At 46.9% G+C, this 21,504-nt stretch overlaps 2 protein-coding genes across 11 annotated transcripts in view; one reads left to right on the top strand and one right to left on the bottom strand.

Moving 5' to 3' along the window:
- The first annotated feature begins 1,886 nt into the window (after positions 1–1,886).
- WNT8B (Wnt family member 8B) lies at positions 1,887–7,056 on the top strand. Its single transcript, XM_045507500.2, has 5 exons — positions 1,887–1,940; positions 3,098–3,236; positions 4,053–4,178; positions 5,168–5,310; positions 5,521–7,056. Exons 1-5 carry the CDS (start codon positions 1,887–1,889, stop codon positions 6,064–6,066), a joined length of 1,008 nt encoding a protein of 335 aa, XP_045363456.1. The 3' UTR covers positions 6,067–7,056.
- A 2,867-nt stretch (positions 7,057–9,923) lies between these two features.
- SEC31B (SEC31 homolog B, COPII coat complex component) overlaps positions 9,924–21,504 on the bottom strand; it is a 28,916-nt gene continuing 17,335 nt past the window's right edge. For 8 of the 10 annotated variants that reach the window (XM_010971044.3, XM_010971041.3, XM_045507417.2 and 5 more), the window contains 15 exons: positions 21,171–21,245; positions 20,811–20,909; positions 20,352–20,451; positions 19,656–19,834; positions 19,278–19,404; positions 18,771–18,916; positions 17,867–18,040; positions 17,173–17,331; positions 13,643–13,820; positions 12,899–13,213; positions 12,605–12,663; positions 12,148–12,294; positions 11,743–11,859; positions 11,220–11,291; positions 9,924–10,996 (listed from right to left, as the gene is read on the bottom strand). In XM_010971044.3, the coding sequence (XP_010969346.2) occupies positions 10,817–10,996; positions 11,220–11,291; positions 11,743–11,859; positions 12,148–12,294; positions 12,605–12,663; positions 12,899–13,213; positions 13,643–13,820; positions 17,173–17,331; positions 17,867–18,040; positions 18,771–18,916; positions 19,278–19,404; positions 19,656–19,834; positions 20,352–20,451; positions 20,811–20,909; positions 21,171–21,245 (2,127 nt within the window). In that variant the 3' untranslated portion in view covers positions 9,924–10,816. The remainder of the gene's footprint in view (positions 10,997–11,219; positions 11,292–11,742; positions 11,860–12,147; positions 12,295–12,604; positions 12,664–12,898; positions 13,214–13,642; positions 13,821–17,172; positions 17,332–17,866; positions 18,041–18,770; positions 18,917–19,277; positions 19,405–19,655; positions 19,835–20,351; positions 20,452–20,810; positions 20,910–21,170; positions 21,246–21,504) is intronic. The other 2 variants (XM_010971045.3, XM_045507418.2) reach the window with 2 other exon arrangements.

Genomic DNA, 21,504 nt, shown 5'->3' with positions numbered 1-21,504 from the left:
AGAGTAAGTGAGGGGAGAGTGGTAGGAGATTAGGCCAGAGACATAGCAGGGGGCCACGTTGTGTAGGGTCTTATAAACCATAAGAATGTGGCTTCCACTCTATGTGAGATTAAAAGAAAAACTGGAGGATTTTGAGCAGAGAGTGGCAAAATTTGATTTATATTTTAAATGGATCAGTCTTCAAAGGGACCAATCATTTTGAGCATAGCACATGGGAGAATAAGAGTGGAAGCAAGGAGTTCAGTTAGTAAGCCTTAACAATAAGCCAGGCAGGAGATAATGACAGCTTGGACCAGTGTGACAGCAGTGAAGGTGCTGAGAGCTAGTTAGAGTCTGGATATATTCTGAGCCAGAGCTGGCAGGAGTCGATGACAGACTGAATATAGGATGTGAGAGAAAGAAAGGAGTCAAAGATGACTCCAAGATTTTTGCCTGGCAACTGGAAGAAGGAACTGCCCTTTCCTTAGGTGGGGCAGATCACGGAATGGGCAAGTTTGAAATGGTGGTAGCGAAGATCAGGAGTTCAGTTTTGGATGTGTTAAGTTTGAGCTGCCTATTAAAGACAGAAGTGGAGATGTCAAGAATATAGCTGAGTATGCAAGTCTGGTGTTTAACAAAAGGTCTGGGAATAGTTGGGAGGGTCTAGAAAGACGTAAACCCTTTGCCTGACACCCAACCTGGGTAGCATCATCAGCAACTGTATGCATGGGGAGTGGGAAGCTTGTCCCTCTGTCCAGTACTATGCTGCTTGCACGATGTTCTATAGAGCTGCCTCCATCTCCCACTGTTTGTTAGCATCTTTCCTTGAACCATATAACTGTCCCCAGGTGGCACTCATACAAACACTTAAATTCCTTCCTCTTTGGCTCTCCTCCTACCCTCTCACCTTACACACCCACTCTGCTTCCTGTAATCCATATTCTATTTTACTCCCCCAAAGGACATCTTGCCATTGTCTCATGAATCAAGAACGAGCTCCTCTTCCTTTGGTACTCAGCACAAGGGCATACAGTCTTTTCTTCATACTGGATATTCTAGATATAAGTAACCCATGTTATATGGTCCAAATATGTCTGCAAATATCAAGGGGGTTAACAACCCGAGTCAACCTATGGGAATATTGTCCAGATAAGGCCTAGAGTCATGTCCCATGGCAGGTGCTCAATTAGATCTGATTGATTCATCAATTGGGCTGGACAAGCACATCATCCAAATCTTTACATACTATAGGATCTTCAAGGAAAGCAGAATCCTCTAGCATCTCTGCCCAACTCAGTATCCTTTCACAGGAAGTCTTGACCCAGGCTCACAGCAAAGCTTTCTCCTTTGGCTGCCACTCAGTTTTTGTTTTGTTGCTTTGTTTTCCTTCTTGATACTGTCTGTCTTGTGGAACGGGAACTAGTCTCTGTCTGGCCTGGTAACATCCAAAAATCTTTAAAAGTTATCCCTCACATAAAGACTGCCCTTCTGAGCCACAGCAAGCTCAGCTCCTTTCTCTGAGGCAAAGGACCTGGTTGACCTCTAACACCAGTCTTTAAGGATCAGAAATTTATCTCCAAACTCATAATGGCTTTGGCAGTTTTGAATTCATTCAACTCATTTTGAATTTATTTTTGTGCTTTGCTGGTACTACTGTCCCCAAGAGAGTAGTGCTTCTTTTTACTTGACTTAATTTTGCCTCCCAAGCTTTGAAAAGTAGGCATTGGTTTTGCTAGACTCTGTAGTTTTTATGATTTTCTAAAATTCTGTTACATTTCTTTCTGAATCTTTTGCATCTTCTCCCATAAGGTAGCCTATCAGTTTGTTGTTTTTCAAAAACAGCATTCATGAAGGAAGAGTCAATCGATGTGGCAAAATTTGTCTTATTTTAAGAAGTTGCCACAGCTATGCCAGCCTTCAGCAACCACCACCCTGATCAGTCAGCAGTCATCAGCATCGAGGCAAGACCCTGCAACAGCAAAAAGATTACAACCCACTGAAGGCTCAGCTGATGGGCAGCACTTTTTCACAATAAAGTGTTTTTAAATTAAGGCATGTACATTTCTTTGAACATAATGCTATTGCACACATAACAGACTACAGTATAGTGTAAATATAACTTTTATATACTCTGGGAGACCAAAAAATTCACGTGGCTGGCTTGGTTGTGACGTTCACTTTCTTGCGGTGGTCTGGAACCACACTGGTAGTATCTCTAAGGTATGCCTGCATATTTGCTGAAGTAATCTTTATAACTCTCAGCAGCAGAAATGAGTTGGTGTATCTCTACTATGCTCTGTGGTTTTTCTCTCTTCTAGGTCAGTGAACAATTTCCTGATGACTGGTCCAAAGGTAAGAAAAAAATTCTTTTGATTTGTTTGGATTTCACTCAGTTTCTTGACTGAAGACTATACACGTCGATTTCCTTATGTCCACATCTTTCATTATTCTATATATATATAAAAGACGGAAAAACTGCAGCACAGAAAGGGTTAGGGACACACCCCAAACCACACTGCAAACTAGTGTCAGCACCAGGATACTGATTCTGAATTTATGGCCAGAATTTCCAGAGTCAGAAAAGTTTTCTTTCACAGTGTCAGTCTGCAGTCATCCATCCTTCCCAGTGCAGGGTGGGATGCAGTCTTCCATCTTCAAAATCCTGGCAGTGTGCTGCGTGATCTCTAAGGACACTTCCAACTACAAAATGTTCTTTCCTAAGCTAGTAATAGGATGAGGACCGACTGCTGAAAATTCATGAGTTATGAAATTGGGAATCATTTTGGAGTGACAGGATAGTATAGTGAATGAACGTAGTGAGGCCTAGAGTCTAAGAAAACTGATTTTCATTCTTACTGCTACCCTTTGCTCGTGGTGGGACCTTGGGCAAATTGCTTTACATCACCTCTCTGAGCCTCAGGTTTTTAATCTATAAAATGGTACCTATTTCACAAGGTTATTTGTGATGGTAAATAAGACAGCATATTTGAAGTGCTCACTGTGTCATTATTTTGGAGAGATGGGAGGGTCAGCAGAATGGGCAGTCCTTGGCCACTTTAGGGCAAATGCCTCCCAAGTTCAGCGGCTGCGAGTCTTAATTTGACCCGTGTCTCCGTAGGCTTACCTGATCTACTCCAGCAGCGTGGCAGCAGGTGCTCAGAGTGGTATTGAAGAATGCAAATACCAGTTTGCCTGGGACCGCTGGAACTGCCCTGAGAGAGCCCTGCAGCTGTCCAGCCATGGCGGCCTTCGCAGTGGTGAGGAAAGCCTTGGCCACAGCTCCCTGGACCCCCTGGCCACAGATTAGAGCCCCACTCTCCAGGGATGGCCCCCTGACTCTTCTTCACCTTTATTCCTCATCTGGTCTCTGCTCTCAGGTCCTCTTTGGGATCTTCTCTGCTCCTTCTCCAGCTCCTCTTTCCTATCTTAGAGCTTTTTTCTTTCTTCCCCAACATCTTCACTACTGAACAAAGGGACCTTGCCTCACCCCCAATCCTATACCATCCTTGGCCTCCCAGTTGGCTAAAGGCTTCCTAAAAATACAAGTAACATCAGGAGGCAGGGGTTAGAAATCTTCAGATCTCTTAGCCCCTTCCTTCAGGAGGCTCAGCAGAAAGGCACAGGGCAAGTGGGAACTGACTTGGAGACCAGATTTCCAGGGAGAAGATAAAAAGTGGCCATGCAAGTAAATGGAAGAGCTGCCAAGCAGAGGTTCCTCTCAGGACTAGCTAGTGCATGTCTCTGACTTCAGTGCTCCAGGAGGAAGTGGGGATGGGTTCTTTACAAACTGGCCTTCAGATTCATCTCTTCCCCCATTTCTTTCTTGAGCTTTTCCCACCTATGTTAACAATAATCTAGCCACCTAGGCACAAAATGTGTGGCCTGAAAAGATGGGAAGGGAGAGGAGCAGGCCTGAGACCAGGGCTGGAGCAGACCTTGGAAGAGAGTAAAGTACATTATAAACATGGGGAATAGGACGGAGTTGGGAAAGGAGGGTATACTGATGATATTAAAGGTATGTCTTTGGGCTGAAACTCCTCCCTCTAACTCACTCGATTTTCGGTTCCTGCCAGCTAATCGGGAGACAGCATTTGTACATGCCATCAGTTCTGCTGGGGTCATGTACACTCTGACTAGAAACTGCAGCCTTGGGGATTTTGACAACTGTGGCTGTGATGACTCCCGCAATGGGCAACTGGGTGAGTAGTGATATGGGGGTGGGTAGGGCAGCCCAGTGAAGTTCTCTTAAAGAATAAAAAGCTTGGTAGTGGGGAGGGTAATAGCTCAGTGATAGAGGGTGTGCTTAGCATGCACAAGGCCTTGGGTTCAATCCCAGGTACCTCTGTTAAAATAAACAAAATAAATAAAATAAACCTACCCCCTCCCCAAAGGGGGAAAAAAGATGACTGCTTAAAAAAAAAAATACAGTTACCAACCCAAGACTGGGGGGAAAAAAGCTTGGTGGATACTTGGTGGTGTGGAGAAGAGTTGTATTCTCGGTCTGAGGAAAATCAGGGCGAACCAGTTTGAGCCCAAAGCCTACAGTGACAAACCAGGGTAAATGTAGCTGGGGGCCCTTCTCTGAGTGAATGGTTTCCTTAATTTAAACACAATGATAAAGGAAGAACACTCCCTGCGATTTCAGTCCTATTACTGTCTCAAACACAGGGGGACGCCCTTCCATGCTGCCTATCCCTGTCCTCTTTCCATTCTCTGCTGTCCTCTCCAATCCTCTCTGCCCTCTAGCACAACTTCCAACTGCTGTTCCATATTATTTCAATTGCGCCTCTCTCTCCCTTAATGCTCGCGCTTTCCTCACCTTATCCGCGCCATTTTGTCCCTTCCGGACGTCAATCGCTGGGGAAGCACGTGCACACTCTGCCCAAAGGCCAGAAACACTGCAGTAGACGGACGCGCGGCTAACTTGCTGAGACAAGCTACTTACTTCAGCTTCTTGCGTCAGCTACTTGCGTCAGCTACTTACGTCATGAAGTCCTGAGCAGGGGATTGGCTACGGCTGGAAGTAGGCGCGCAAGGTGGCAAAAACAAAGCTAGGCTGAAACACAGGGCACTCACTCAACCTTAAGCCTTCCCTACCTCAGGTTCCCCAAACCCACCTAGACCCAGCAGCCCAGGAGGCTCCACGCCTGCCTGCTCAACTGCCTTTCTTCCCACTGCACTTTTCCAGGGGGCCAAGGCTGGCTGTGGGGAGGCTGCAGCGACAACGTGGGCTTTGGAGAGGCAATATCCAAGCAGTTCGTCGATGCCCTGGAGACAGGACAGGATGCCCGGGCAGCCATGAACCTACACAACAACGAGGCTGGCCGCAAGGTGAGTCCTGCAGTCCCTGGAGTCAGGCAGCTGGCTCCATCCACTACCAGCCCTAGGTGCAGACAGCTCTTTAGTTCATTTACCAGGTTGGAGAAACGAGGTATCAGGCTGGCTGGCCACGTAGGCTAGCTGGACGCCTCGCAACCCTCAGAGGTAGAGACTCCCCACGCATTTAATCCCTGGCCAGCTCACTCCTAGCTCTCTCCCCAGGCGGTGAAGGGCACCATGAAACGCACGTGTAAGTGTCATGGCGTGTCAGGTAGCTGCACCACGCAGACCTGCTGGCTGCAGCTGCCCGAGTTCCGCGAGGTGGGCGCACACCTGAAAGAGAAGTACCACGCAGCTCTCAAGGTGGACCTGTTGCAGGGTGCTGGTAATAGCGCGGCCGGCCGCGGCGCCATCGCCGACACCTTTCGCTCCATCTCCACGCGGGAACTGGTGCACCTGGAGGACTCCCCAGACTACTGCCTGGAGAACAAAACGCTTGGACTGCTGGGCACCGAAGGCAGAGAGTGCTTGCGGCGCGGCCGGGCCCTCGGACGCTGGGAACGCCGCAGTTGCCGTCGGCTGTGCGGGGACTGCGGGCTGGCGGTGGAGGAGCGCCGCGCCGAGACGGTGTCCAGTTGCAACTGCAAGTTCCACTGGTGCTGCGCGGTCCGCTGCGAGCAGTGCCGTCGGCGGGTCACCAAGTATTTCTGCAGCCGCGCGGAGCGGCCGCGGGGGGGCGCGGTGCACACACCCGGGAGAAAACCCTAAGGGTCTCCTCTCACCCACTCCTTTCCCCATTTGTTCTCGACTTCTTTTAGAGACCCCAGGAATAGAGGAATCTAGGGAATAGGGACCCCACATTACCAAGCCCAGGGATCCCGAGAGGGAGAGACGCTGCAATCTCTCCAGTGCTTGCCGCTTTTCCAACCTGTTTCCACAATTCCTCTGAGCTCTCCTCGAGCTGTCCGCACCGTCTGCTCACCACACTGAGGTCTGAGAACTATCTGTTCTGAGATTCTGAGCTATTGAGCGTCCTCGGACTAGGATGATAACAGGCATTCCTCCTCCCCATCTAGCTGCCCTAATGCCTGGCCTACCCTGTGGAACTTAGGAATGGAAGAATCCTTTTAAGATACGCAGGGCCTGGGAAAGCATGGCTTTTCCCTTTTACCCATTTTCTCCACCCCCAACTCCTTTCCTGTTGTCAGATGTCTGAAATAGTCACATCTTCCTTCTGCAGAGCCCCTCCTGTATTTTTAATCTCCCCAGGAATCTCTGCTTTCTCTCCCCTTCTCCTTCCCTCTTTTCCCTGAAGGGATACTGATAAAACCCACCCAGGAAAAAGCACTTCTTTGGGGGTTGGTTCCTAGAGGCAGAGATTGAAGATGGAGGAAGTGGGAACCCTAGAGTGCTGAACTGATGAAAACCAAGAGTGCCACTCTTCCTTCTCATACCACGTCTCTAATGAACTTTGCCAGTGGGGCAATGACCTTCCTAGACAATCACCCACCCAAGGTGCTCCAGACACATACAATGTCTGGGAATGAGTAAGGGCAGATTGCCAGTCATTTCCTACCCTTTAAAGTATCTGTCTCCCTGCTCCTAACCTACATCTTCCTAGAACAAGTTTACCTCTTCTCTTTCCTGAAGACTCAGCTAAATAAAGCCAATTTCCCATTCAGACCCTGGCTTGCACCTCTAAAGACAGGTCACAAGGAGAAGCTGGGACCCTTCCTTTTTACAAACCTGGTTCTCAAACAGGCAGGATTCAGGGCACTGGATACTTTCCTTCAATAAGAAAGCTTCCTGCAATGAGACTTTGCTAATAGGAAGTTCAGCACCTTGAATTTTAATTTATTGCAATCATTATGATATGTATCTTTTTTCTCCTAGGTGTTGAACTTATTCTTGGGGATATGGGGAAGGGCATATGGAAGATATAACCTCTAGGTTCTCTCCTCTCTCCCACCTAGCCAGGATACCATCTTCCCATGAGCTTCACTTCTTTGATGGCCTAAGTAGCTATCCTGGCCCAAGTGAGGCTAACCTGCCAAGGATTAGTAAATCATTCCCATAAATCTTCCACTAATACATTCACTCAATAGCTAAAACCTTGCTGCCTGAGGTGCTTGAGTCTTCTGGTTCTTTTCTCAGAAATAAAGAGTACAGCAGGGACTTGCTCATGAAATAGGGCTCTGGGAAGGGAAGAACTAATCCCTGACAGACCCTCCACAGCCTGAGGAAGTTCCCAGTCATCTCCCCCTAGGCCAGTCCTGGGTCTGGGCGCCAGGCAGACCTTCCAGAGCAGAACCGGTCAAATGCTGAACAACCTCATCTCACCTCTTGCAGAGGAGGAGAGAGCACAGAGGCGATGTGGCTCAAGTAGGTAAAAGGGTGGAGGCTCTAGGGGCCAACCTGTGAGAGTGGAAGAGTTCCCATATTCCACACTGAGACAGTGGCCAGGTCGGACACAAAGTCCGTGGCCTCATCCCTACACATCTTCTGTTCCCACTAACACTTACTGAGGGAAGAGGTTCCCTTTCCCTCCTTACAGGGGACACACTTCCCTTCAGGGTCTCCTAGTGCTTCATTTCCAGTTCTATCAGCAAAAGGCCTTTTGCTCCTTCCCTCAGCTTTGATCTGGGTCTCTTGAATCTCCCCAAATGCCCTTCGTCCCTAATCAGGCAGCAGCATGTACTAACTTGGCTGTCCCAGAATTACTTGATACTGTACAGTAAGAAAATCTGACAAGGCACCTAGAAAATACACAAGAACAACGTTATAAGGGAAAACTGCATTCTCCAGGAGGTCTCTCAGCATACAAGTAGGGGAACTATTGTGCTTCATATTTGACAATTCCATGTCGGTACTTGAAACATGCTGCCAGAAAATTCTTTTATAGGTTACTGTTTTGTATTCCCAAATGGATGTGATACCAGCTTCATTTGAGTCTATGAAGAAAACATTACTTAGCTACCTTAGATCTGGATTGCTTTTTCCCCCTCTTAAATTATCCATTCATTCATTTTTTCATTTAACAAACACAAGTGGAAATACAGTGGTGAACAATACACCAACCTCCTGCACTCATGGAATTTAGGTTCTCTCTTATACTCAACTGCTAGGGCTGTGTTCCCCGTTACAAATGTGGACAACCAGACTGGCTGCTTGGGAAGACACACTAGAGGTCAGCTAGTCAAACATTTTGTTTTATAGATTTAGCCCGATGCTGAAAAGAATGTCTGGCTTGTCCCACCAACTAGTAAGTTACCGTGGGGTGAGTCCTGGCACCCAGGCCCCTTCCCTTCTCTTGTGTGCTCTTTAGGAGTCCATCTGTCTCAGCCAGGGGACAGAAGCAGAGGGAGGTCCTGAGAAGTGACAAGGATGCTGGTTGAGGGGGGCGCAAAACACTGTCTCCTTCCTGTTCCTGGCCTGTGAGCCTACACACAGGCAGGGCTTTCTTTTCCTGAAAAGAATCCCAGCCTCAACTGGCCTTAGCAGCAGGTTAGGGCAAAGACAGAGACAGGGTCGTGCTCAGCGCTGGCAGTGCTGGTGGTGGTGGGAGGGAAGGGCAGGCCAGGGCACTCGCCTATTGTGGGTCTGGATTGGATGCTTCCACTCATTCATTTCCTTTTAATTAACCCGCGTTCCTGGAGGAGAAATATTTATGTTGGCTCCCATAGAGGCAATCCGCAGACTGGAAAGAAGGGGAAGAAAGCCTGCCTTAGCAAAACAATATCTCTAAAGAGCTCAAGAAGGGAAAATAAGAGAACAAAATGCCATTAAAATAGCCTTCTACCCCCATTGGAGTCAATGAAAACTTCATTTCACATGCTAATCCCCCACCCCGCCCCCTTCTCTTCTCACAACACCTTTCCCGAAAGTGTTTGGGAAAAGTCTTCGCAGTCAGTACACAGCTCCCCGCAGCTCAGACTTCTCCTTGTGTTAGTTCAGGGCCCCAAGTGGGGCTCTCGCTCCAGCAGCGGCTTTTTTCTCCCCCCCTTTAATTTAAACAAAGACTTCGGAGTTCATCAACCTCCCACTGAAATTCACAGCTGCTGAACAAACTAATCCCCTCTCCCGGCCTTTCTTCCTTTCAATGGGCTCTTGGCTTCAAAGACACTTTGGGAAAGGACTTTGCTGGGGCTCACACTGCTTCATCAATAGAAGTTAGTGCAAGTATTATCTGAAGAGCAAGTGGCTTTACAAACAAATACTGCCTAACAATCCCTTCCTCCCAAACACACACATCTAGCCCGCAGACATGATGGGATCTACAACAGGATTAGAGATAGTACCCCTGGCTTCACACCCAGCTCCTTTGTGCAGCTGAGCTCAGCCCTGAAGTGGTGTGGGGAAAACCCTGGAGCTGAACGTCAGGCATGGATGGAGACACACGCATATGCACATACACACACACACATAGCAGGGTGAGCATAAATGCTGTGAGGAGAGAGCCTAATTCAGTGTCACCTCCTTCCTTCAACTGTCTTGACTTCCCATCTGTCCCCTAACCTCTCTTCTGCCTTATTAGGGTACAGGGAGCAAGAACAAAGGGGGCTGGAAAGACAGGTAAGGGCAAAACACGACCCAGAGGAGATAATGATTGGAGATGACCGAGGAAACCAAATTAAAGCAGCTTTATTGCACATTAAGTACATCAGTGTTTCAAATGCAGAGCCCAACCACGAAAGTGCAGCCAGAGTAGGCAGTCCTGAGACGTGTGGGGACTGGAGAACGGCCTCCAAGCCTTGAGGAGCAGTGTTTTAAGTCTTTCGTTAATATGGCTCCTATTCCAGAACCTATTCTGGTCACAGAATGAATGGTCTAAGCCTTGGGCTGGGGCTCAGTCAGGCTGAGTCAGAGGCCGTTCCCCATGGGCAGTGGTCCCTCTGCTCCTATCCTATACCCTAAGAAAGCTCTCAGCAAAAGGCAGTGCACCCCTTCCACCCTTCATAATGCTGCAGATGAGAAGTCCCTTTTCAAAAGGGCCTACGTTCCTTCTCTTGGTTCTGCTCAGCACCCAGCCCTTATGTCTATGACTTGTTCAAAGGGTGAACAACAGTCAACTCTACCCCAGCCTCTAGTGCTCAGAGAAATACAGACCTGGAAATATGAAGTCAGAGGCAAGGAGGAGGTAAGGTCAGGCTTGTAACCCACAGAAAGGGAAAACAAAAGTCCCACATGATGGATACAGCAGAGGTAGACTTGGAAGTAACAATCCTGCTCACCCTCTCAGAAGCCACTTAGAATATCCTTGGGGGAGAAGACACCATGCATCAGGCCCTGTGGGAGTAGTTTTAAAACAGGCTGCGAGAGCCCCAGAAGGCCAGGCATAAAGGGGTAGAGAGCAGGCACTCTGCTGATTTGCAGGCACCAAGCCTGCAGCATCATATACCTGGTAGCAAGAGAAGAGGGCTGAGAAAAACAAACAGAATTTGTTTGGAAATTCCCCTTTCCTGTGGGAAAAAGTTAAGTCACAGTAGAAGTAGCTTCCTGGCAAGAGCAGCTGCCTGGTTTAGATACGCAGCTTATGAGCAATGGTGAGGACAGACTTCAGGACAGGCATGAAGCTGGAGACCTCACTGAAGCTGCTGCAGCCCACCACCTGGGCATGCACCGCGAGGCCCTGCTCAAAGCTTCCTGTGTCCACGCATCGAGCAACCTCGTGGAGCCCCACCAGGATGTGAGGCGAGAGCTGTGGAGGGATTGGCTAATAGGTTAGTGAGCCCAACCTCTCCCCTACCCTGGAGGCACAGAGGGAGAAGGGAGACAAGTTCTGGAGTCCTGTCTGGATGAGATGTCTATATTCTGTGGGGAACCCAGGGTTGTGAGGCCTATGGGAAGGGACCCTGGCTCCCTCTGACCCTGGGTGGCAGTGGAGGGCCAGGAGGCAGAGGAGCACCACTGAGTGTACTTACCGTCCCCTCACAGAGCTTCTCGTATAGATGTTCGAGACGTAGAGCTGCCTCGTCTAACTTCCGTTTTGTTTTCTGCAGGGAGGGAAATGGATTCTGATTCTAGCCCCTAAGTTTAACACTACGTAGGACCACAAAGAATCACGGGACATTAGAGCTAGGATGGTTTACCGCTCCTTCTTTCATTTCACAGATGACGAACTAGAAACCCAAAGAGGGTAAGTGAGTGGCTCAAGCTGACACAGTCAGTGAATGAATGGCAGGTTTCCTTAGTCCTGGTCTCACCCTCCCTCCCTGAGGCCTTTCCAAGAGCTAAGTCTCAATGCTGTTGGTTCTGCTACCAAGGAGCTAAACTTCAAACCAGACAAGTCCTCCCCACTCCACAGGGACATCAAATAAGTATAAGATACAGACCGCATGTCTAGGGGCAGTGAGAAGAGAGTCACACAAGGAACTGGTCTACAGCTAAGGGGTCCTGGAACCAGCTGGTAGGTGAGGGGGCATCATAGGGAAGGTTCAGACTCACTAAGTCAGTGGCAGACAGAGAGCAGCGTTGCAAAAGCGCTTCAAAGCTGATCTTCAAGGACTGGTGTTCGGGGGGCAGCTCTTTCTTTTCCATCTTCTCAGGTGGCCACTGAAATTGCTGAAGGGGGAGCACAAAGACAAGAGAGAGGCAAGCTGTCCTTCCCATGGCTCCGCTCAGGGCTAGTCCTCAGTGTGACTCAGCGTCACACTGGTCCCACTAGAGTGGAGTAGAGCTGGGGAGGGGGCACCCTCCCTCCTCTGCAGTAGGGACACTTGGTATCTGCCCCCAACCCTGTCTCCTTCAGCCCAGAGCCTGCCTCCAAGAATGAGGCTCATCTACCATGCTCCCTGCTCTTCTACACCCAAGAAGATTTGCAAGAGGAAGGGAACACATTATTCCTGTCACCTGCAGGCTGAGTTCTCCTGGGGCTCCAGGGGGAGCATGGCTCACAAGGGAGACAGCGGGCTGTGAGGAAAGGACCCCTCGTGGCTCAGGGGTGAGGCACATAACTGGAGTAGTAATTGGTGCTGGGGGCATAAATGTCTCTGGAAACTAGAGAGAGAGAAAGAAAGGTACATGAGTCTAAGCTGAGAGACTCCTTTTGCCCTCGTTTGAGGGAGTGGCAGAAATTATGAGTGAACAAGGGGACAGAATAGTGAGTGGGGAACTAGGAAGTGAGAAGACTGGTGAATGGATATAAGAAGGAAAGAGGAGGGGGCTGAGGGGAGAAGAGGGGGTGGGGAAAGAGAGAGTATGGAATGTGTGCCTGAGAATGGGAAGGTCTGGGTTGCATTCTGTAAGGAACTAGAATTTGGGTCACGGGTGAATGTATGAGAAGGTGGTTGGGGAGAGATGCACTGACCTTTTTCCTCTGGAGGTTTCCCCTGGGCACTGGAGAATTTTTCAAGGAGTCTTGAGGTCCTGTACAGTATAAATACAGAGATATTTAGGGGCATCATCAGGAACACTGCAATTTTTGGTCTGAAGGCCAGCAAAATTATTTTAGCTGGAGTCCACCACTTCTCCCTCTGCAGACCAGCAGACATTCTCTAACCCCAGTTCACTGGCTTGAGGAAAGAGACTCTTGAGGTGGTGAGGGAAAGGGAGGAGACGGAGGCCATGATCCAGGAGAGGAAAGCTACTGAAGAAGACTGACCTTGGTGAGGCATCAAGGTGCCAGCGGCTGGGAGGACACCAGTGCATGGAGCACCTGGCCCTCCTGGAGGATGTGCCGCAGAGAAGCTAACAGGAAGGGCTGGCGGCTGTGAGCTCCCAGGGCTGAGGCCCGGTGGTCTCACAGAAAGCAGAGGGAGCAGGCGAGGAGTCTCAGGCAGGGAGGCAGAGCCAGGCTGCCTGATGTCTGGGGGTGCCATGGGTGGAGGGGGACCAGGAAGAGGCCATGTTCCAGGGAAGTACACAGGGTTAGGAGCCTGCACCCTTTGCCCTCCTAACAGCTGCGGCTGAGATAAAGCTGAAATGGAACAGAAACAGGTCATTTGCCACTGAACTTCAATTTGGGAGAGACTGAGAGCACATCAAGGGAGAACAAGGCAGCAACAAAAAATCCATAATAATAATAATAGTAATAATAATAATAATAATAAATGATTAACACATGTGTATGGAGATCTACCTTTACAAAGTACTTTTAAATACATCCCTATTTGCCCCTCAAAACAATCTTGTAGGGTTGAAAGGACCAACATAACAACACTCTCATTTTTTGAAAGAAACAAAGTGACCAGGTGTTTTGCCCACAGTAAGTGATAGTACTGAGAATTCGACTTCAAATTCCAACCTCCTCTCACAAGATCAACATACTGCCTCCCAAATCCATGCTGGCCATGCCAGCTATCTTCCTCCGTGCTCTGCCTACAGAGCTCTCCACTCAGCCACTCACCAGGCCTCAGCCCAGGGCCCAGGGCCGAAGGCTGCACTGCCTGGAACCCAGGTGGCCTACAGTCACTTGTGTTCTGCATTCTAGGCCCAGGACAAGGGCTGGGATGGGAAGGTGTCGAGGGCATCACCAGTGAAGACTGAGGTGTAAAAATTCTTGGCCTTGGAGATGGAGTTGAAACCTGTGAAGAGAAAAAATGGTCAGCACTTGGAAAGGAAAAGAAAGGTAAGTAATTGAAAATAGAAAAACAACAGAGAAAATGAAACAAAAAGCTAATTCTTAAAAAAAAATTAAAAAAATTGATAAATCTTTATAAAGACTGACAAAGATAAAAAGAGAAGACACAAGTCATCAAGATCAAGGCTGAAGCAGGGAACCTTACAACAGACCCTGCAGCCATCAAAAAGATAATAAAGGAATAATACAAGTAACCTTACATTCATAAATTTGACAACTTAGAAGAAATGGACCAATTCCTCAAGAAACACAAACCACCAAAACAGCCAAAATTCAACAGAAAATCTGAATAGTTCTGTAACTATTAAAGGAATTAAATTTGTAATTAAAAACTTCCCAACAAAGAAATCTCTAGGCTTAGGCAGTTTCACTGGAGAATTCTACCAAATATTCAAAGAATTAACACAAAGTTCATATAATCTCTTCCAGAATAAAGATGGAACATTTCCTAACTCACTTTATGAGGTCAATACTACCCTGGTACCAATACTACAAAATAAAACTACAGACCATGAACTTAGACACAAAAATCCTCAGTAAAATTTTAGCAATAATCAAGTCCAACAATGTATATACAAATAATATACCACAACCAAGTGGGATTTATTCCAGGTCATGAAATATATATCATGCTATATTTAAAAATCAATCAACATAATCTACCATATCAACAGGTTAAAGAAGAAAAATCATTTGATCATACAAAATGATGCAAAAAAATTTTGACAAAATTCAACACTGATTCATGATTTAGTACACCAGGAACAGAGGGGAAAACCTGGTTAGCCTCATAAAGAGCATCTACCAAAAACCTAGAGCTACCATCATACTTAGTGGTGAAAGACTGAATGTCTTCCCTCTAAGATTTTAAGACTAGGGTGTTTACACTACTCTTATTTTAGTACTACAACAAAGCCAGAAAAATAAAGGCATATAGTTTCATGAAAAAAGAAATAAAACTGTCTCTATTCACAGATAACATGATTGTTTACACAGAAAATTCCAAGGAATCCACAAAACACTCCTAGAACTAATAAATGAGTTTAGGAATCTCATTTCTGAGCACTGAAAAGTCACAGGATACAAGATAAACACATAAAGACCAATTATATTTCTATATACTGACAACAAGCAACTGGAAACCAAAATTTAAAATACAATACCATTTGATTTTAAATTGCTCAAAATTAAATATTTATGTTTGAATTGAACAAAACATGTCAAAATCTGTATGATGAGAATTATAAAGCGCTGATGGAGACAGAATTGGAAAGACCTACCATGTTCATGGATGGGAAGATTCAACATAGTAAAGATATCATTTCTCCCTACTTTAATCTATAGTTTTAATGCAATTCTCATCAATTTCAGCAAGTTTCTTTTTGGACAGAAAAGCTTATTCTAAAATTTATGTGAAAAGGACAAGGCACTAGAATACCCAAAGCAATTCTGAAACAGAAAAATAAAGTAGGAGGAATTACTCTTCCCCATGTCAAGGCTTACTATTTAGAGGTAGTAATCAAGACAGAGTGGTACTGACAGAGGAATAGAAACATAAATCAATGGAACAGAATAAGAAACTGAGAAATAAGTCTATACAAATATGCCCGACTAGTTTTTGACAAGGGAGCAAAATCAATTCAACAGAAGAGAGATAGCCTTTTCAGTAAATGATTCTGGACATCCATTGGCAAAAAAATGAACCTGACCCAAACTTCGCACCTTATATAAAAACTAACTCAAAGTGGAACATGGACTTAAATATAAACTGTAAAAATATGAAACTTCTAGAAAGAACACAGTAGGAAATTTGGGGGACATTGGACTAGGCTAAGAGTTCTTAGATTTGACATGAAAAGCATGATCCATAGAAGGAAAACTTTATAAACTGAATCTTATAAAATTAAAACTTTTTTTCTGTGAAGGACTCTGTTAAAAATATAAAAAGACAAATTCTTACGCAGTTACATACACACACACACACACACACAAATGAGTACATATAAAACCAGTGAAATCTGAATCTATGGATTATACTAAATGTCAGTTTCTTAGTCTTGGTATTGTACTATGCTTGTGTGGGACACTGGCATGGGGTGTGGTGGGCTTAGGATGCATGAGACTTCCCAGTACATTTTATTGCATCTTCCTGTGAATCTATAATTATTTCAAAATAGAAAAGAGAGGGTAAGAGGGAAGGAGGGAGCGAAAAAGACAATGAGCAAGTAGGGAAAGAGAAGGAAGAGGAGGGAGGGGGAAAGTGAAGGAGGGAAGAAAATTATGGTGGGAATGAAAGGTGGGACAGGATGACCATCAGAACTTCTGCCTTATACTTTATCTACAATCTCCTTGGGTTTTGGTTCCCTCTGGTAAGCTCCGGGTCTCATAAATTAACAGCATCCTATCCATCTGGGCACTGTGGTCAGTTCCCCTACTTCACACATTACTCTAAACCATCACCAATTTTTGTCAATTCTACCTACTAAATATCTCAGATCCAACCTCACTCTCTAGCTTTAGGTCATTTCATGCCCTCATCATCTCTTGCTAATAGCCTCCCAACTGCCTCTAGTCTTGCCCTTCCTAGACACATAGTTAGCCCTTCCCCTGCATAAGACCATTCAATAGCTCCTGACTGCCTTCGGGGTCAATCTAAACTGCTGAATACAGAATGCCAGGTCTCTCCTGATCTAACTCCTATTTGTTACCTCAGCTTCAACTAACTCATTTCACTGCCACAAACACCTGTTCTGTAGCCCCATTAAAGTATTAGTCATTCCTCAAATGGGTTTTGCTTACTTTCCCTTCACTGCCTTTGGTACATGCCATTCCCACTGCCTGAGATAGCCTTCCTTACCTCTTCCCTTGCCTAAATAACTTTTAATCTTCAAGACTTAGATCAAACATCATATTCATTCTGAAATATTCCCTAAACATCCCCCACTCTCAGTAAATTGCTTTCTTGTGTGTGATCTCATAGCACTTTCTCATACCCCAATCATGGGATTCATTAATTTTACTGCAGTTATTTTTCATATATCGATCTTTCCACTAGACTATGAGCTAATTAAGGGCAAAGATCGTGGTTTGTGCACCTTTCCATTCTAAGTGCCTAGCAATTGTTCACTAAACAGTTATTGGAAAAATAAGTGAATCTCTGCTTTATGAAGACAGGGATTTTCACCTTTTTTTCGACTAATATATTCCAAGTGCCTAAAACCATGCCTGGCACTTGGCAGACATTTAACAAGTATTTCTGAATGAATGAACAAATGAATTAACAAGTAAGGTCTTACCTGGTGAGAAGGCTGGAATCCCAGTCTGTGAGATGTCTCTTGAGAGTAGGGGGTAGCTCCCACAACAACCCGGGGAAACGGGAAAGGAGGAGACTGCTGGCCCAAGACACCAGAACCTTGGGCATGAAAAAGCCGATCTCTCAGTTGCTGAATTGGTGGCTATAAAAGTTGTAATAATGAAGAAATGTGTTAAGTAGAATTAAAACAAGTAAACATCCTCTCTTAAAAACCTGGCCCCATATAGCATTCAACCTTCAGCTGACCCTCTACACTTCAGCCACCTTAGAGGACTCAAAGGTCTCTAATCCCTGCCAAACCTTCCTCCTTGTTGTTCTTCATGCCTAGAATGCCCTATATCTGGGAGCAAGCTATTTCTCTTTGAAGGTCCAGCTCAACTGTTTTAACCACTGGGAAACTTTGACTTCTCCAGACAAAGCCAGCCCCTTGCCTGTGGAGTCCCACAGCACTTAGTATAAGCTTCTGTTATGGGCATGAGAAATTATTGACGTCTGATTTCCCCTCAAGAGACTGACTCAGACGTCACTTGTTCCCCTCAAGTGAACTTCCTGAGGGACAAGATCTTATTTATCCTGGGAGCTTCACCATTTAGCATAGTGCCTGGAACAGGGAAGTGCTCAGCCAGTATTAGATGATTGAATGAAATGGTTTGCTCTTTCCACATGGTGCCACTTACCTGAGCACAGTCACTGGGTAGGTAGCTCATGGCAGTGACCAGGCTGCCCTGGGCTGCCAGGAGGTTGGCATACTGAGTGACCCTATAGGTGGTGGCAGGGCCTGGGGTCACCCCATCAGGTCCCTGCAGTAGCTCCAAGCTCCTATTAAGGACCATCACCTTCTCCATCAGGTCCTATAGGGACAAAGATAAAGGCAGTCAGCCCTCTTCAAAGCACATTCTGCTCTCCAAGCCCAGGTAGCTCACCCAAGGACTTCTCACTATGGGTATGAGGGTATCTGGCCATAGCTAGGGCCATAGCCCATGATGATATACGAGAAACATGACAGTTAGAGAAGGGCCACTTGCCTTCACCTTCTAGGCTGTCTGGGTCTTACATTTTTTGTACACCTCTGCTTCTGTTTGGTTTCTTTATCCTTTATGCTAATACATCATCAATTTCAGATTCTGTTATACTCTTGTTTCACATGTGACTTTGTCTTCCCATGAGTCTGTAACCCCCACCTTCTCTGGGCCCCCCGCAGTGTGTTTAGTATAATTCAGATCCACAGGACTTTTCCTAGAAAAGCTAATAGAAGGCCCAAATTACTCAAATATAGAGTAAACTTATATACCCAAACCTGAAGTGGAAAAAATTATGAAAATTAATACTTAGCTGCTGCTCAGTCTCCCCTGACTGAGAAGGAGGGAAGAATATGATAGCCTACCCATGGGAGAAAGTCCCAGACTTTGAGGGCCTAGGTACCATAATTCCAGCCTGGGTACCCAGAAGCCTCGCCACAGAAACCTTGATTCCAGCCTGGGTACCCAGAAGACTTGCCTCCGATGTCCCTGCACATGTCTACCACTTGCCTCTCCTGCAGGCCTGGTATGGAGAGACCAGGGCCCTGAAGAGAAGGGGTACCTGGAGAGCCATGGGGGATGAAGTCTGATGGTATTTTGCCCAGCACTCCACCAGCCGCTCCACACTCCCTGAGCACACATAACAGAGTCTCGCTTCAGAAGTTAATGCCCTGCTGCCTTCCTGCTCCATGCGAGTTCCCAGTATGTCTGCAGAGAGATGGAAACTTCTTTAATGCCACAGAGTCCCTGTGCTTCTCCTCCTTCTCCTGTTTGAAAATAGCTGGGGAACCATGAGCTTTTGGAAAAGGAGCCACAGTGGCTTCAAGACAACACAGAGGCTAATCCTGCTCTGCAGTGAAGGGCAAAGCTCTTGCACCAAGATGTGACAAGAAAAAGTAAAAGAGGACAATAAATGACCCCTCCTAAAAGTAGGGGCATGCTCTGTAGTTCCTGAGAACATGGCCTGGCCTCCCAGAGCTCAGGCTGTTCCTCAGCCTCCTCCCTCAGGGCGTCCATTGACTCCATGCTAGAGTCACACTACTCTGTCCTGGAGCCGAAGACCACCTACCACAGAGCTCAGGGAATTTCTCTGGCCCTGAGTAAGTCAGTAGCAAGGCCAGAGCCTCTCTCCAGTTCTTCATGCTACAGGCACACAACATATCCTTCCAATTCTTCTGTATAACACAGGCTAGCAGCTGAAGTGGGCAGAGAGGGAAGGAGGCCATCAGTCACCAACCAGCATAGGCAGCAGGAGTCACAGTGATATGCTAAGAAAAGCCCCTCATAAATAGCCTTCCTGTTGACTAGGGGCTAGGGGTGAGGTAGGGGTGGTTAGAATGGGGGTGGGGGTGACATATCCTCTAAATATCAGTCCCAAAGTGTGGGCATCCACTTGATTGATTCCAGGTAATCCCCTCCCCTCCTCTCCTGCCTGGTGGGCAGTTACCGGGGTGATTCTGGTTTTCTTCTTGGCCAAGTAGCGTTCCTGTGTTTGCTTCAGTAGATCTGTGCCCCCAGCCTGGGCCAGGATGATGGCATCAGCAAAGCGCTCTTCCTTCAGGCACAGCTCCACAGCAGGGCCCAGTTCCCCAAGCAGGAGAGCTTGGCTCAGGAGTCCATCCACATCTGCAGGCAGAGGCACCCCTCTGCATCAGCCTGCCCTCAGATCCCAGCTTTCTGGCCCCTGCAGGGCCCACAGCCCACCTCCTGTACTCTGTATCCCTCAGTCTCCTTTGCCCCAGACAAACTCCCAAGTTTCATTCCTTCACAACAAAACATACTGGGGTGTCCTGGGGTGCCCAGGTTCATGGTAACTCTCTATGGACAGGACCCAACAGAAGACAGGGAATCATGGGGCAGTATCACAAGTGTGACAAGTGCTTGCTCCACAAAAAAGGGTCACAGTCATTTAAGCAAGAAGACAGGACAGAAAAAAACACCTTGGTAGAAGGCCTTCCATAGGAAGACCCGTTCATGAAAATCTGCAGCCAGAGAGAGCTCTAACTGGTATAGAACCACCCAACATTTGTGATTACCGGGGAAAGTAGGAGGCCGGGGACAAGAAGGGAATGTCCTCAAGTCCAAGAACTCTGAGCCCACCTACTCCCACACAGAGGGTTCCTCTCCCTCAGGGTCAGGATACCTTCTGTGGTGGGGATCTCCCATGGAGTCATGTTCTGAGGGACCAGCTCATCAAAGAAGGTTGATGAGGCAGAGGCTTCCTCCACAGTATGTTTGGAGGTCTGTACAAGAAAGGACAGAGGTGGGTCCTTGGGAAATGAACCCAGAAGACAGAGATCTGGCTTAGTAACTCTCTCTGAGAGTGCAATTACGAGTTGGCCCTTAATAGATAAAGCTAAAAGAATAACCAGGTAAGGTTTGGGAAGGGCTCTACTTCACGGTTAAAACACAGCTCCATTCCCAGTCCAAAAGCTTATGGGCTCTGTGTCACATTCTGGTTCCAAGAGAGTGAGGAGTTTGAAGACCTCCACAGAAGCTGAGCACTTACTAAGACCAAAGCAAAGGGCCAGAAAGGGGAAGATACCCTAAAGGCAAGTCTTCTGTGCTACCCTAGGTCAGGCTGGTGGGGCTCCTACCACACCTGGCTGCAGAAGGCCTGTTGTCTGATACATTTGAGGTCATCTCCCTTGGGCTGAGGGCTCTCACCCAGCCCAGAGTCACTCTTTAACCATGTGGCCACCTGCAAGGAGAGACCTATGAGTACCACTCTTCCCAGCATTTAGTCAAATAAGCATTATGCTTTCTTACCATCTGCATACCCCACCAACTGGACCCTCTAAAATCCTTGAGCTATTTTCCTGGGAAAAAGCCTAATCTCCAGGAGATAAAATGCTCATATATGCATTAGTGAAGCTCAGGAAGAGGTGTTCTAAGATGGTTTCCACTGACAGGATTCTCTTCTCTGCATCAAGCACATGCTTCTGACTTGAAAGCACCTTACCTTCTTCTGAAGCTCATCTTTACTGTATCCTAGTAGCTTTAGGAATTTCATTCTGGAGTCTTGTTCTAAGGTCACCTAAGGAATGACAGAACACTGAAGTCTCCATTAAACGAATGTGAATGACCCTCTCCTGCACCAGCTGGACACCTGTGCCAGTGTACCCTCAAATAAAGTTCTTTGTACTAACAGAAGTGCCCCCGAAGCCAAGACCATCTCTCTATTTCTCCCCAGATCTGATTCCTATTGGGCTGCATGCAGTTGTGTTAACAAAACCCTTTCCCTCTTCTGCATAAGAATTGGACGTTCAGTTGACTTCCTGTTACCCTGGTAACCT

Source organism: Camelus bactrianus, chromosome 11, assembly GCF_048773025.1.
Source record: "Camelus bactrianus isolate YW-2024 breed Bactrian camel chromosome 11, ASM4877302v1, whole genome shotgun sequence".
In the NCBI taxonomy this organism is placed as follows: domain Eukaryota; kingdom Metazoa; phylum Chordata; class Mammalia; order Artiodactyla; family Camelidae; genus Camelus; species Camelus bactrianus.
The sequence above is the reverse complement of the archived record's forward strand: the minus strand, read 5'-3'. Positions and strand labels throughout refer to the sequence as shown.